This window comes from Perissodus microlepis, chromosome 10 (genome assembly GCF_051167445.1).
Source record: "Perissodus microlepis isolate ML-2025 ecotype Zambia chromosome 10, ASM5116744v1, whole genome shotgun sequence".
In the NCBI taxonomy this organism is placed as follows: domain Eukaryota; kingdom Metazoa; phylum Chordata; class Actinopteri; order Cichliformes; family Cichlidae; genus Perissodus; species Perissodus microlepis.
This window is the reverse complement of record NC_140470.1, coordinates 4757662-4775231: the sequence shown is the minus strand read 5'-3', so window position 1 is coordinate 4775231 and position 17570 is coordinate 4757662. Positions and strand designations below refer to the sequence as shown.

General features: G+C 40.4%; 1 protein-coding gene across 4 annotated transcripts in view; it reads right to left on the bottom strand.

The window, feature by feature from the left end:
- Positions 1–17570, bottom strand: part of robo3 (roundabout, axon guidance receptor, homolog 3 (Drosophila)) — a 156268-nt gene that overhangs the window by 36334 nt on the left and 102364 nt on the right. For all 4 annotated transcript variants that reach the window (XM_084941569.1, XM_084941566.1, XM_084941567.1 and 1 more), the window contains exons 3-6: positions 13471–13628; positions 12702–12822; positions 11092–11230; positions 10042–10169 (exon numbers count right to left, since the gene is read on the bottom strand). In XM_084941569.1, coding sequence (XP_084797695.1) covers positions 10042–10169; positions 11092–11230; positions 12702–12822; positions 13471–13628 — 546 coding nt within the window. The remainder of the gene's footprint in view (positions 1–10041; positions 10170–11091; positions 11231–12701; positions 12823–13470; positions 13629–17570) is intronic.

Below are 17570 nucleotides of genomic sequence, written 5' to 3'. Positions count from 1 at the left end.
ACAGTACCGCCATACTTGTCAATGCTCTTATCGCATCTCGTTTAGATTAACTCTCTTCTCTATGGTTTACCTCATAAATCTCTCCATAAACTGCAGTTAGTTCAAAATACAGCTGCTCGTATTATATCCAGAATGAGATCTACTGAACATATAACACCATTGGCTTCTAATTCACCTCCGTGTCAATTTCAAGATCCTGTTTCTTACTTTCAAAGCGCTTCATAACCTCGCTCCTCCATATTTATCTGATGTTCTCCATATGTACTCACCCCCTCGTACCCTCCGCTCTTCTCCAGCTTCCCTTTTGTCTGCTCCACCTGCTCGCCTGACTACCATAAGACTCAGAGCCTTTAGTTGTTCTGCCCCGAGGCTTTGGATGCACTCCCACCAGATCTCCGGACTACAAACTCTCTCTCTACTTTTGAACTGTGTCTTAAAACCCATCTATTTAGAATTGCATACCCTTCATCATGACTCCACCTTACTCTATTTTACCTTATTTAGCTTTTATACTTTCATACTTGTTTTCATTTTTTGTTTACCTTGTGTTTTTATTTTATTGTACCTCGAGGGTCTTTAAAGGCACATATAAATAAAATGTATTCTTTTTATCATTATTATTAAAGAATTATAAAATATTATTACTTCTGGAGTTAAATAAATATTTACTATTTTACTATATAGTTACAATAAGCTGATATGTGGTGGTTCCCCACCACTGTTATATGAATTAATATTACTGCTGCAGATGTTTAGGGCTAAGCCCATTTTAAATACTTTCTGTTGTTTAATCTCCAATAGTGGATGATATTCTATAAAATCATGCCTATAGTGTGACTGTCCTGTGGTGACCACATGTTTTCTGGACTCAGAAAAACAGGACTAATAAAACTGATTTTAAAAAACTTATTAAATATACATAATAAATCAAATCTGAGCTCTAATAAAAATGTTTGACCGTTATATCTAAAATATACATGAAAAATGAAGGTGGCTATTAGCAAAACCACTGGTTAAACTTTGTAAATTCATTCAACCAGACATGTTAGCCACACATGCTAATCTGAACAATTGAAAAAGAGAACATTTGTCTTGTTTTTATACATTTTTATGTGAAAGCCCATATATTTATCGATTTAATGACATTCTGTCTTCATCTGCAGGGCTGATATATTGGCCAATATTAGTCATTTCCTGATATATCAATATCTGCACTTATAACAGACAATAAATGAAAACTATCCACCCACTCTCATTCTCCATTTCAATATATACATTTATCAGATACAAAAAGGAAAACAGAATGTGACTTTAATGAGAGAATCTGCAGGTTTTCAGTCGAGTACCTAGCTGTGTCTACGACGAGCGACCATAACAGACCTTGATTTGTTTGGCTTTTTGTGTTTGATAAATTGATGGTTATTGCCTAATCTAGATGGCTTGACTGTTTATTCCACACTACAGCAAACAGCCCATCAAAAAGGTCAGCCCACACCCCACAGGAGCCTGAATCCAGGTTTGTGGGTCAGCATTCTGATTCTGAGCATCAGACATCTTTGAACACAGATGGAGGGCAAGGGGGATAAGGGACTGCAAATAAATGGTAAGCTGTCTCGCTTTCTCATTGCTGCACCATGCCACTGTGTGTGCACGCGTTCATCCACAAAGACACACGCATCTTTGATTTCTATTGATTCTGTAGCAAAATGACAGTCCTTCCTCCACAGAAGGGGGTGTGAATGCATAATGATGCACCGGGCCTAATTGATTTCTCATCTTCCCACCTGATCTCCTGCTTCACTTTAATTCTGACTGTATTAGCTTTGAGAGAAACACAAAGAAGGAGACAGATGGGGAGGAGGAGAGCCTATGGAACAGAGAAGAAAGTAACAGTAAAAAACACTTAACAGTCACGGTGAAAGACAGAATAAATAACTAATGTCCTTCTACTGTTTCTGCATGAAAGGAAAAAATCCAGAATAAAGAAACTCCTAATCCACTACATATACCCTCCTTAGAATACTGAAGTAAACATAAAATAACGTCTTTTCCTCAAATTTTCTTCCACTGACTGATGTTCTGGGGGAGGAAAAAGCTTTGTTTGGTTACATTGCTGGGACTCACAAACGTTGCTTTTTTAAGTCAGCTGTGTTCAAACACAGCCCAACATATACTTTGAGAAATGCTTCCAGACATTAATTATCTCAGATGAGGAGAAAGCAGCAGAAACAAAAATAAATAGCAGCAGAGTGTGAAGAGCTGAAACATTCCCAATCTCTCCCACTGACCCGCCTGCTCCCCCTAATCACTTGCCTCAGATGTGCATGTGCAAGCTTAATTTCATGCCTTGTATACAACTTATGCACTTTTAAAACTGCTTCCATCACGGGCCCCTCCGCACAGCAGGAGGACATCCGTGTGTCAACTGCGGGATAAATTACAGCTAACGGGGGGTCTTGGCTGAGCTAGTCAGGGTCATGTCCTGGGATCAAACTTCCAGCCCTTTGCTAACCCTAAAGGTTAATGCCCAAACATACACCCCTGGTTTTTGTCAGCAAGTGACATGGGACCATCTGCCTCCACTCTCCAGTTACCTCAAGGACAGGCCTCCTGTCACAGCTGATGCAAGGCCTGAAATATTAAAGAAACACTGTGTAATGCTCACTTCTTATGTAATTCATATCCATGCTTGTGCACATACACGTAATGAAAATACATAGAAAAATATGCTTGTGCACTTCTCAGCAGGGTATTTAACAAAAACATGTCAACACCTGAACGTTTTCTCCTCACACCTGACACAACGCCGTAACTTTGACCCAAATACACTGACAACTAGGAATATTTGAGCTATTAAAATGCTGTTTTTGGCCCACTACACAGCTGTGTCTAGAGACTAACAGTGTTTGATTTGAGGAGGCAAGCCGGCACATTGCCTGAAGCTGTAATAAATAATTAGCAATAATGGGTGCACCCGGCATGACACTGAGCCTTAGATTTAGGGCAGGGAGATACATTAGCATCCTCAAATGGGATTGAAATGGGAGTATGGATTGTAACAGAGCAGCTGAAATATAGATGAAAAACATGAGGGAACAATGCCTGCATGTCACTCTTATAATAATTTAACTTTCAGAGATGCAGGGTTTTTTTAAGTTAATTTTTGCTGTGCCTTAAACTGACTCGACTTCTAAAATACCACGGTATGTTCATTTACTAATTTTATGAAACACAGAGCCAGCACACATTAAGCACCGCATACTGCTAACTGTTGCTGTCGGTGTCTGGGAGGTACATTGGGAAATTTCTAAATACAGAATGCAACACTTAAGATAGGAACTCAAAGGATCTTGCAGACTTCTTTTGTATGCTGCGTATACTGCCAGAACTGTAGAACAGATAACAAAGCTAATATGCCAAGAGGGAAGTAAAAATAGACATCAGGCTGTAGCTTAGCTTTCCACAGCTTTTATGAAAAGAAATGCAACACTCAAGGAGGAAAGTCTAGTCTACATGTAAATTGCTTGGTGTCATTGAATGTTTGTGGATGGTTGTAAATGTTCTCTTACAGATCAGAAATGATGTTTAATTTTGAGGTATTTGACTTGTTTTAACTTTATTCTTTAAGTTGAGTTTAATTAACGTTCACATGGGAACCCTGGAGGTCTAGAAAATTTAGCAAATTTATATAAGTTTGCCAAATCTCCCCAAAACAACAAGATGATGCCATAAGATAAAGGGTATGTAATTGGACGAAGCTGACATTATAAAGGTTTCCTGCAAGTGATCAGCATATGTGCTGATGTCCTCCAAACCCACAGAGCTCCTCCAATAGTCAAACGTGCTCGGATTTGTAGCTTTTTATTCAATTCAGTTTTATTTGTACAGCTCCAAATCACAGCAACAGTCGCCTCAAGGCACTTTATATTGTAAGGTAGACCCTACAACAATACATACAGAGAAAAACCCAACAATCACATGACCCCCTGTGAGCAAGCACTTTGGTGACAGTGGGAAGGAAAAACTCCCTTTTAACAGGAAGAAACCTCCGGTAGAACCAGGCTCAGGGAGGGGCGGGGCCATCTGCCGCGACCGGAGTAAAAATATTAATGAAAAATTTCCAAAAGGTTTAGTCACTTCCTTGAATTTCATGATATGGGGGAACTATATATACAGATATTACTGGACTGATAATGTATTTGGATCTATTCCTTTAGTGGGAATATACAGAATTAGTCCTTCTGCCATCCCTGATAAAATAACTCTACAATCAGCAAGGATTTTCCACACAACTTGAATCTACTTGTGGTGTTGGTTGCACTGCTAAGATTTCAGATTTCAAGTACTGTGTGACAAACAATAGATTTGGGTGACTCTCCAATTCCACTGTATGGGACAGAAGCAGGTGATGGTAGTTCTTGTTCACTTCCCAGCCTGCAGCACAACAAGGAGTAAGTAAGTAAGTAAAATTTTATTTGTATAGCACCTTTCAAGTCAAAAATCCCAAAGTGCTTCACAGAAAAAACTTCAGAGTACCATCAACAAAGGGTCCAAAACAATTTAAAAAAACAACAACTTAAAATGCTTTTAAAAAGCAGGAAATGAAGATCATCTACACTGTGGATAAAGGGGTTCTATCTATTCATCAGTGATGGAAACTGTCGAACTTCATTCAGTCAGCACTGAATTAGAAAGATTTGAAAATGGTCAGTGTCTTTCATGCAGCTTTCTAATGTTTAGAAACAACAGCCCCGCCCCCCGGCCAGACAGAATCGAAACAGCAAGTTGGTGAAAGGGTGTGGAGATCAGTGTGGTGAATGAGCAGGTAGCAAGTGTGATTTTAATGCAGGAAAAAGCCTTTTTTCAGTCGAGGTAGTAAAAATCATCAGTGGAATATCCTGATGAACAAGATGAAGCAAACCAGCGTCAGCCTGAGCTGTTCCCCACACACTGCGCTCCCACTCACACTGTGTGTTCCACTGCTGTCACTCACGTAGCAAAGCTAAACAAAGTGCTTACAACGAAAACATCTCACCTCCCCTGCTCCACCCCACCCATGCTTGACATATGATTTTCAGCAACACGCTGAAGATATCCACACTTGTATCAACACAATCATACACACACCCCTCGCTCCCTAGGGGCGTAGATGTGACATGCAGCTGTCAGAGTCCCGTGGTGATGCAGCTCTGCATCTGCTAGAGTAAACACACTCCAGTGCTGTTGCTGCTGCTGCTTCACCTTTTTACGAAACATCACACGCCCACTTAAGTACACAGACTTCATTCCTGAGACTGTTTCCATTCTGAAATGATGATTGAGGAGGTGATTATTTCCAGGGCATAATTTATTATAGCTGGACTATATCTCATTTGTGCTTATATTCAGTGTGAAGTTTGTGCCTAGAATTGTATCCCATTTGTCCAATATCAATATATAAATTGGAAGGCTGGTAAAGTTTTAAATAGGCCAAGAATAAGCAGGCAGTCCTTACATAGTGAATGGGACAAAAATGGAATTGCATAAAAATAATAGGTATGTAGAGAACCTCATAATTCATAACATTTTGTGGTTCAATGTTTCTTCCACTGAACACTTTTTTAGGGTTTTTTCATTCTTCATCCCTTTTTCTCTATTCCCCAACATTAGGCACATTTAGAGATGGGAGTACGCATTAAACCCCATTTGCTTAGTTCATGCCAAACGCTGGCATTTTTACTTTGGTAAGTAATCATCAGTGCCATTCGTAGCAGAGTTCAAAGGTGAAACCACAGCTCACGAAAAAGAACACAATAACGCAATTCATGTACGCCAAAAACGTCTTGATGATCCCCATGACTACTGGAAAAATACTCTTTGGACTGATGAGAATTGAATTTCGTTACATCAGATGTAAAAACAGCACAGCATTTCATAAAAAGGCTGTCACACGAACAGTCCAATACGGCGGCGGAGTGTGATGGTCTGGGGCTGCTTTGCCTTATAACTTTTTTTTGTTGTGTGGATTAATCAGCAATAACCATTTATTTTTCAAAAGGTGAGTGTTTGTGCTCTAAATCAGAGTTCCACGTTTTACAGTGGGGGTTTTTTTCCTAGTAACTGAAGCTCCATCTATGAGTGTAACGAAAGGTCAAAACCCTTCTACCCTTCAATTTTTTTGTTTTTTGTTTTTAGCTTTAATACTTGGCTGTCCTAATTGGCAGAAAAAGCACCTGTGCTAGAGAGTAGAGGTTTGGGTCTCTAATGTAGCAAATAGCTTATACCTGTAGGACTGTATTAACTCTCATAAACAGACACACAAACAGACACACAAAACCATACACAGATGGGATGAAATGGAATACTTACAGGATGGGCCGACTGTGATGAGTGATGCAGAAATGGGTGGAAGAAAGAAAAGAGAGAAAGAAAGTTGAATAACATGATGAGATGACGATGGATGGTGAAACTAGTTCAAACATTTGAAATTTTGGAACACCATACCTACTTAACCGTGTAACTAGCTGTGGTTTAATAGAATATATATTTTCCTTTGAATGTGTTTGTGTTGCATTCCTATGATCCCCACTGCAGCTACAGTGCTGCAAAATTTGCCTCCTCTTTGCTCTTTTGCACATTTGCAACACTTATGACAGTGATTCAGATCAAACAAAGATAATGTGAGTAAATACAAAATTAGAAATTTTAAATGATGATTTCATCTATTGACGGAAAAAAAGTTATCCAAACATATTTGATTCTATCCTCCTGAGAACTGAGGAAAAAACAGTCTTCCCATTGAACTTTTTTGGTATTTCCTTCCTTCTTTGGAGCCAAAGGAAGCCACCCAAACACATGAGATATCATTGGAAAGCCCAGGATGTCCTCTATTTAGTACATCAGGACTTAGTAGGGTAGCTCAAATATTTCAAAAGGTACAGACCAAAAACAAATGTCCATTACAGAGGAGATAAACGACTAGGCTGGTTCTCAGGAGGCTATGTCACAAATTGACTTCCCCCCTAAACCTAATGACTGGTTGTTCCACCCCTGGCAGAAAAAACTGCAATAACTGGCAATGAGTCTTTTTTTGTCCCACTCTTCTTTGCAGAATAGTTTTAATTCAACCACACTGGGGGAATTTGGACTTTTTATTTTACCTAGCCACACCCAGGACTGATTACTGCCAAACTAGATGAATCAAGAAATCACTTTAGTAGGGGGCGATCGTGGCTCAAGAGTTGGGCATTCGCCTTGTAATCGGAAGGTTGCCGGTTCGAGCTCCGGCTTGGACAGTCTCGGTCGTTGTGTCCTTGGGCAAGACACTTCACCCGTTGCCTCTGTCAGTGCGCCCCAGGGTGGCTGTGGCTACAATGTAGCTTGCCATCACCAGTGTGTGAATGTGTGTGTGAATGGGTGGATGACTGGTTGTGTAAAGCGCTTTGGGGTCCTTAGGGACTAGAAAAGCGCTATACAAATACAGGCCATTTAGAACTCTGACGAAGGGAAGTAGTCTTTAAAAATCTCAAAAACCAACATGTCATGCCATGATATAAAGACACTCAAGAACAGATGAGAAACCAGTTAGTAAAGTCATTTCTAAGTCTTCAAGACTCCAGTGAATCATGGTGAAAGCCATTATCCACAAACGGAGGAAATCTGGAACAACTTTCCCAAAAGTGACTGGCCTACCAAAATGGCTCCAAGGAACCCAGAAAAACATCTAATGAACTGCAGGCCTTGCTTGCCTCAGTTAAGGTGCCACCCATGGGAGAGTCCTGTGGTGAAAACTGCTGCTGATGTCACGGCAAGGTACGCCGATGTGTTTGTTTGACAGAGAGCAAACACTGCACTCAACTTGAACCATCTTGTGCTGATGGCAGAAGCGCAAGAACATGAAAACTAAGGCGAAAAAGGTACAATAACTAAACTAAGAAACTAGCGATAAAAACTATCAATCTATGAAAACTGTGATAACTATGGTGTGGCATAACAGACACCCTGACAGTGAGTGAACAGAAACATGCAGACTAAATACACACAAGGGATGATCGGGGGGAGTGGAAACACATGAGGAAACACATGACACAAATGAACCTAATGACGTCACAGGGGAAGTGAACCTAAATACAATGACAAAGACACACCAGACTCTCTCAAAATAAATCAGGAAACACAGAAAATACAATGATCAAAGACAACACGTTCTCACTCCCAATGCGTAACATTTTACGCTAGGTGACAAATCGTCAACATATTACGTTTTCGGCTACCCACCACGTTCCTAAATGACGACCTCAGAAAAATGAGGAAATATGACAACAGTATGGACTCAATCTACACATGTTCACTCTTTTTCTTCAAATCGCTTAGAAACACGCTATTTAACATCATTACAGTCCTGGTTAAGGTCAGGAAAAAGGTTATGGTTAGGGCTAGGGATAAGGTTAGGTTTAGGGCTGGAATACAGGGCTGGAACGTCTATTACCACGAGACTGTCATTGCACTGGATTTCAGCCATAACCCGCCGCGTACCATAAGAACGCCGAAGGTCTCCTTTCGCGTTCCTCAGGAACGCCGCGGGACGTGACAAAACGTCGGCATGTTACGCCTCGGGAGTGAGAACGGGCTGTCAAAGACTAAAAACTAAAATACACAAAACACTGGGTCGCAGACGCAGTAGACAGCTGACTAAAACGAACACAAAGGCCGATTTCAAGTTTGCCAAAAGATATTCTGACAATCCCTTTATGATTATTCTGTGGTGTAAAAAAATTACATCTGACGTAAAAATAACAGCATTTCAAAACAAGAACATCATGCCAACAGTCAAACACAGTGGCAGCAGTGTTATGGTCTGGGGCTGCTTTGCTGCTCCAGCCATAAATTCTGCTCTTTACCAGAAAACCCTGAAGGAAAATGTCTGGCCATCTCTTCATGGCCCAAAGCTCCCTGATAGACACCACCAGCCTCTAAATGGCTCAGAAAGACACAAAATACACCTTCATTTTTTGGCCTTAAAAGCTTTGGCATGACCTTAAACTGGCTGTTTATACTCGATGTGGAGGAATTTAAAAAATTCTGCAAAGAATAGTGGACTAGAACGCCTCGTCAGTGCAAGACTCATTGACAGCCAAGGGTGGCACAATCCTTGAGAGATGTTTAGGGGGCACTTCATTTTTCACACAGGGCCAGGTAGGTTTGGATAGCTGTTCTTCTTTAATAAATGAAATCACCATTTCAAAACTGCATTATGCACAGGTAGGTGCATGTTGTGTATTTCTGCATGTTATTTATTTTTTTTATGAATCTGTCTGTCTGTTCGCTGCTGAATTTTTATACATATACGAGCATAAGGTGTGTGCGAGTGTTCAGGAGTACCAGAGGGCCCACTCACTGCACCGAGTGTTACAGAATAAAACTCTAAAAATTCCCTTTTATCATCACAAATGACAGCTTTCTCATTTGAGCATCTCTCTTCAAGGGACTGACTTTATTCCCATGCAATTTCAGTTCTTTTTGATCTCGGATCTCTCTCCAGAGGAATGACGAGCTGAGGCTTGAAAGGAACTTAAAATCCATTTTTCACTTCATTTCTCTGTAATCTTTAGTTAACAGTGGATTACCAATGGCATGATATGGGGGAGTTGTAACCAACTCATGTCTAGCAGCCTCTTTTTCTGATGTTTTAATAGGCGGTGTCTCCACGTAGAAACAATGTTCTTAAAATCCTGGCCATCTGACATAAACAACCAGAATGAAAAGAACAAGAATGAAATGAGACAGCATTCCTGTAGGTGACAAGTGGGCAGATTGTGGTGCATCATAGCAAAGCTGCCCATCTGTGCAAACAGTTTACTCGTGCGATCATGGGTGTTCAAACCGTATTTCTAGAAAGATTCTTCAATAAGTCTGTGCAATTGTTGATTGTTTCCTAATTTTCAAAAAACATCTTACATAAATATGTGAAATGTTTAAATATAGCCTTTTACACTTTGAATCACTACGAATGCAGTAAAACTAAAATATCTTATATATAAGTGTGCCTGTGTACATCTGTACCGTGTACTTGCAGGGCAGCCGACGCCTCCGCTTTGCCGACGCTGTTCTCTGACACGCAGGTGTAGGTACCCTCATCTTCAGCTCGCACCTGGGTCAGACGCAGACTATTCTCACTGCGGATTTCAAATCTGGGAAAAAAAGTCAACGCAAGTGTTACATTCATGTTCTGAAATCTTCAAAAGATGGTTTGAATGAATATGACGTTGTCTGGTTCAGTAAATGTGTGAGCGTTGTCACTACTAGTTTTCATGTTTTTTTTAAAAAAACATGGCTGTTTAAATGTTCCAATCAGATTTTTAAACATACAGCTTTGTGTTTACTGCACAGCTCTGTGGACACAGGCCTGAATCGTGCTGTTGACAAGGGAACATTTTACCTTATTTCCCCTGACAGGTCATTAAAGTTTCATCCAATCATGCAGACAGGTGTGAGAGAGTGGGGCTCTCACAGTAACACAGTGATGGTGTCATGGTGCAAACACCACATGATACTCCTTTCTGAGCATGTCTCGTAGTACTAAACTCTACTGATTAACAAATAAGTAGCTTACGACAGGGATGGCTGTCCATCCGTTACTAACACAAGCTGCTGTGCCACAGGACTCACGCATTTAGATTCTAGTAATAACTTTCTATTTGTATTGTAAGCAGCACAGCACTTAAAAAGCAATCATTACGAGCTCAGCAGGAGCTTTGATTTGTTTCCGTTTCTCGGTCGTTACATACAAAAAAGCGAATGATAGTGTTTTCTCTTTTCTTTAAATGTTTTTTTATACATGTAATTTTTGGGGCAAATTCAAGTCAGCTGGACTTCCTCCACTCACAGAAAATCATCTGAATTACTTTCCTTCACACCTAACTATAAGAAAATCGGATGGACAAACAGTTGCTCTCTAATTGGAAGCTGTTATATTATTAGTGAAATGATAGTAACAAGTGCTATTTGGAGCAACAAATGATGTATCTAAGTAACAGTGAGGCAGTGGGGATTGAGTTTCAGTGCAGTGATTTGTGAGTGTGCAGCAACGGCACTGCGCTGCTGTTGTCGGACCTGCCCCGAGGCAGCTCGCCCTCCTCTCTGCGCCAGCGGACAGTCGGAGTCGGGTCTCCGTGTACCTCGCAGGAGAAGTCCACTGTATCGTCTGCCAACACCACCTGGTTCACCGGCTGTTTGGTGAACACTGGCCTCTCTGAAATTAGACAGATATGAGTGCAGAAAGAGGATAAGAATTCATACCTATTAATTACAGCTTGACTTTTCACATTTGTTAGCACTTTATAGGACTGCCCATGTAATGGATGAGTGGACACATTTGGAATAGGCTGGCCGTATAAAGAGAATAATTTGATGTCCATTTGCTGTACCCTAGCAGTTTACTCAGAATGATGTGGGGGGAAAAAAACCACTGAGGGATTGGAATTGTTAAACCTAGCACTAAAAATAATTTCAAAATGGGACACTCTCACCATGACTCTTAATACTTGATCTGAACACAATTAAACTTTTATTAAGACAAAACGAGGAACAAAATGACCCCACACCAAATCACACACAAGCTGGTAATAAATATTTACCAGCTGTTGTTAGCAGTATCTCAAAATTGACAGAGCCTGTCTAGCATTGGAAGTAGATTGCTGCAGTAGGTTAAATTCAATACCCAGCAAATAAAAGCTTTTAAATACCAAAGTCCAATCATCACAGTGAAACATGACTAAATAGACTCAGAGCTGCAGGTATTTCCATGATCATAGTCAGTGTGAAAGCATTCCCCACAGCTGGAGGTATAAAAAGTCGCGGTGGTGAGAAATGTCTTGACAACTTTGCTCAGTCTGTGATTCGGGAGCAGAAAATGGATGGGCAGAAAAAACAGTGCAGATGTGCACTGGCTATTATCTTTCAATTTTGCAGATGGCAGTAATATTAAACATTAGGGAAAGCGCCAAGCCATGCATTTTAAGGAACCATAAATTTATAGATTATGCATTACATGCCAGGGTTTGAGTTTACTACTGCACTACAATGTGCAGAAGGAGCTAAATTTTGTGGCAGTGTGGGTGGTGGTGAACAGGAGATCCAAGGGACTGAAAAGAAAATATCAATTCTCCATCCGTTTCCTGGGATCGATACACACTTTGATGCCTGTGGTACTGCTCCACTGAGAGCACAGCAGAGAATCAGAGACAGGAGGAGAAAAGTCAAGAGAGCAAAGCAAAGAGCAGCTGGGTGGGAAAGATGAATCTAATCCTCCAATATCAGCCAAGGAAAGAATGTCCAACCCCAGAAAAATACAGACAGGCACAAAATACAAGATACTTTTACTGTTTTTTGGAATCTTATAGTGAACATTTTAACACAGTTGAAGCAACTTAACTCAAAGAATTATTTCTAAAAGGATCAGAGGAATTATATTGATAATTTGGCTTAATATATGAGCCAATTGGCTAACAGCTGGAAGCAAATTAGCTCCAATTTATTCTGTTAACAATCTATCTTTTGCCATTGCGTTTGTGTGACCACTACAACAATCAAGCATGCTCCCAAAAGGATATTTGATACTAATAAGGTTGACTGTATGACTTCATGTTTAGTTTCCCAGACGATATTTGCTAGCTGAGTGTCCTTTGATTAATTACAGTACAATCCCAGTAAAAACAACTCACCAAATACCACTAGTTCAGCAGGATCACTGTCTTTTTCTCCAACCATGTTGGTTCCAACGCACACATACATGCCAGCATCACTTTTCCTGGTGTTTGAAATCATCAACTTTCCTCCACGGATCTGAAATCGAGGGGCACCGTAAGTTAAAGACAGAAGGAAGAGCAGGAAGACGAAACAGAAAGGAACAGATGAGTGGATAAGTGGACAAGGACGAAAGGAAACACGATGGTGGAGGGGGGGACAGAGAGAAGACATGGAAAGATGTTGGAAACAGGATATTGAGGCATGTTAGTGAAGAGAGAGAGAAGCGCCTTGAGGCGACTTTTGTTGTGATTTGGCGCTATATAAATAAAATTGAATTGAATTGAATTGAAAGCCACTTAGTCATTTTCAGTGTGTGTTATGACAGATGGCTCTCTGGCTTGTTCTTAAAATTACTTGACAAGGGCTCTCGCTCCAAGCCAGTCGTCACACAAGCATCACTCACTGCTCTGTTTGTGGTAACTAACTTCAACAAGCCGCAATTCATCATTTGGTCATAGTGGGTAATGTGTGTGGAAGTCTGGTTTTAAATATATTCTAAATGTGTCTTTTAACATCTATCAGCTCAGTGTCTTCTGTTAATAGTAATACAAATTAATGAGTGAAAATTACCTGAAATTTTATTTTAAAAAAGTATAAAAAGCTGACAAGTTGGTAATAACTTCCACCAGAAGTAAAATGCAATTTAACCTTAAACCAGACTTGTTTAGGTTATTTTTAACTTACAGTAATTCTTTCATCTCGATCATTGACCCGGATGTTGTTTCTCTTCCAAGAAATGGTGGGCTCTGGATGGCCCCTGGGAGGGATACACTCCATGACAGCCGGCTCCCCTGCTGCCACCACCACATCACTGGGCGTCTGACGGAAATCATCTCTCAGAACTGGGAAAAAAAGGTGAAGATGCGAAGGCAAATGGTAAATGGACTGTCATACAGTGCTTTTCTACTCTACTTGAGCACACAATGCGCTTTATGCAAAACATTTCATTCACCTATTCGCACAACACTTTGGTCACCAGTGCTTTCTGTATAACACTCACACTCCAGTGAATGCATTGGAGAACAACTTGGGGTTCAGTCTCTAACCAATAGATACTTGGCTTGCAGAAGCCAAGTATCCTGCTCTCTGTAGCTGGCTTAGAATGAGTGTAAACTTTTTGCTGTTTAAATGGGTTTATAATTGTCATATGTGGTAACAACGATATTTAGCCTTTAAAATCAACAAAAAAGGTGAAAAGAAAATCTTAGGGTCGTCTTTCACCGAGTTGAATAATAGGAAACATAGTAAGGCACTGCTGTTGAAAATATTGATACTGTGTCCCTGAGGTCTCCATTGACTGGATGTCATTCATGCTTCATCATAGTACATCAATAAAAAAGGCTCTTGTAGGTGGTGCGCACGAGTAGGTAAATAGCTCATTCTGAGATGAACACACACATTCCCTTGGCAAATATATATGCATAAATACACACAAGAAAAACATGAGCATTCAAACAAACACATCAAATAAATCAACTACATCGACTGCAGGAAGTCACTTTGAATTCAGAAATAACTCCCTTTCTTATGCCTTGCTGGAGTCTATTCATAAAACATGAGAGATTTTTCTTCGGGTCACAGTACCTCCTTTCAAATTCATCCCTCTGTAGTCAACATCTTGTGGCTTTTACCTGAAGGCATCGGGCTATTTTTTTCTCAGTTCAGTCTCTAGAGCTTTGTGACCTCTCAGATTACAGATGTGGAAGATGGTTTTGTTGTCTGGGATGATGTACTGACAACAATGGTCCACGAGGAACAGGCCAACACCAATGCCGGCCTGCAGGCTGTAAGTCTGGCCTAAGCCACTCTAGGGATTTGCATGCAACGAAAAGACTTCTGTGTCATTCTTATCTGCTCCAGACACCCTCCAAAAAGCCTCTCTAACTGATCTGAAAAGTAAATCAAGCCATATTTTCTCAAGTATTTATTAAGAAACTTCCAAAGTCATTCGGCAACTCTTTCAAAGTACAATTTTGAGTGGTTTTACAGTTCTGCCCTAAAATATTCCACGACGTTTTCTTTGAAGGCATGAGGAGACAAGAGATTTGAACATCAAGGAGCTGATAGATGATTAATTGATGTAAGAGGATGGTATGTCTGATTTTTATACATTATGGGGGTCTCGCTGATATCAGTGAGTCATATCAATATAATAACATTCCAATCATGTCTCTCAAGTCTCTCCTGAGTGTTCAAAGATCTGCATGGCTCTTATGGCTGTCAAACAGAGAGAAAGCTGTTACTTCATCTTAAAAGTGCAAGTCATGTCAAAAACTGGCATCCTAATTTACACTGGCAGTTCTTCACAGACTACTCAGAAAAGCTGTCGAGTATATCACCTCCCCGTGAAAGCACAAAACTTCTTTAAAATGCCCTGCGCACAAAACTGACAGATATGTTTGTGACGTCGGGGGAAATTTCAAAGGGTTGTCTTGCTGTTGCATAACATGTACAACTAATTAAATGCAATTCTATATTAATTTCTCATCTTGTGATTTCAAACAGACAAAACACATTTTACGTTTTTTCCCCAAATTTGAGGTATGAATAAGTTGGAGATTTTAGGCCAGAAGTTGCAAGAAGAAGTTGCATTATTGTGTGAGTGCTCTTTTTACTGCAGCGGTCCCCAACCCCGGTACCAGTCCGTGAGTCGTTTGGTACCAGGCTCAGGTGTGAAATTTATGGTTTTCAGGGTTTTTATTGGTTTTTATCATTATTGTTTATAATTTTTATCGTTTCCCTGGGTCTTTTCCCGTGTGTTATGAATGAATCTCCTTTCTTTTGCTACTGGTACTGGCTTTATTTTGTTGTATTTATCCACGAGCCCTTAAAGGCTAGACCATGAAAATATTTTCGGACATAAACCAGTCCGTGTTGCAAAAGAGGTTGGGGACCACTGTTTTACTGCATTAGTACCAGTACATTTCTACTGGTCTCCCAAGTGTACATCACATGGCTTGTGCCACTACATGCTAAAGACAGCTATTGAATATAGAAAAGAATGTGTTTCCTGCTGCTTCCTATTTAAAAAGGCCATTTTCTATTAATTACCAGTTGCGCCATTATGCCAGACACAGACTGGCTGTAGTTTGTAATACCCACCTGCTGTGGTGGAAACTACAAAAATCGGTGTTGAACGTGTGTTACTCTTATGCTCAAAGATATCAGACCATCAATCAGATCAGATCATCAGGAACACATAGTTGTGGTGGCTGGTGTAATCCCTAGTGTTTAATTTTAAACTCAGCACCAGTGCAGAATTTATGAAAAAGCACTCCAATAAATACGAGATAATCTCTACATTTATGAAACAGGTGGTGGGCGTAATGGTCAAATGACATCTTTAATGACACTAAATTAAAAACTAAATGTTTAGATTTAATCAAAATAATCTATCCTAAATTGTCAGCACAGTACTGTAAGCTAATAGCTTATTGTAAGATATCAAATTTCAGGACTGAGCGAAGATGCTTAAATATATTTATAAGACATGAGTGTCTATGCACTCAAGAATATGTGATGGACCTTTGGAGTGAAACAGTAGCAATGTCGCTGTAATGTCACAGGCCAACAGGGGAGGGTCACTGGCTCATCTGATTAATGACACATCTCCCCTCATGTCAACGCCCACAGGCCAAGAAAGCCCCCAGGATATTATGGTTATCATCACCATCCATATATCTATCGGCCCATCCATCTATCCATTCATATGAGAGCATTTCTTTATCTGAATCACCTGGCTTTGTGTGGTATCTCAGTGTCAGCCTGTACACCACAAAGGCTCATTCTTCTTCCTGTCAAGATAGCGTTGTGTCCTCTTTGAATGTGAGAGTGGGGATAACTCAGTAAGCTCTGTTTGTAATCAAGGTCATGGGAAACGGGTATATTGGTGTTTCGGCAGAGAATAGGATATTTTTCATTCCCTCATTAGCTAACATAGCTGGTGCTTATGTTTGCCTTGATAAAATACATGTCTACTCAGTTCATTTGAACTACTATGTTACCGTTGTCTTTATCTGTGCCTCTTTCGGGGCTGAAACGACAGCTTATGACTGCATTCTGCCCCATATCCTGATGGCCAATTACTTTGCCACAGAGTATTTGGGGCTTGCTGAATCCCACTGGTCACTCCAATCCTTGTTTGATATGCCAAACTACGCCCCTGACCTTATCTATGCCTGCTGCCAACATTTCTCTTACCACTATTCATAGCAGATTACAAAAACCTGACTAAATTGCTCAGGATCCCATCTTGTCACGCAAAGTGAGAAATGAAATAGGACAGCTGATTGGACCGCAGGTCTGAATTACCATGCTGTGGGGTTAAAGGACTGCAGCGATGACCTGTCACACACCACAGTGAAATCATGGCTCCAGGGGCCCCTGATCCTTCCCATTCTACCCCTCCACAAGCACCAAGCCTGAGCAAAAAGAGGGTCTCTAGATGTTAATTAGGCACCGGCACTTACCTAGAGGCCCTTGGGGGCCCAAATTAAGAGGGTGCACTTTGACCCTTTCTTTAAACCCCTTCAACAAAGCCAGAGTAATCCCCACCACTGGGCTTGAATGCTGCACTTTAATCAAAGCACAGACATAGAAAATAAGGAGATACGAGACACAAGATTAAAGTGAAAATCCTGCAAATGGACAGTGAAAAGCTTCTCCCATTCAAATACATACAACTATGACAATACACATTTGTCCAAATTCAAACAGTTGTGGACAATGTTGTGGCAAAATGGGATTCATAAGATCAATCCATGAAGTTTCTTTATTTGTCAGCT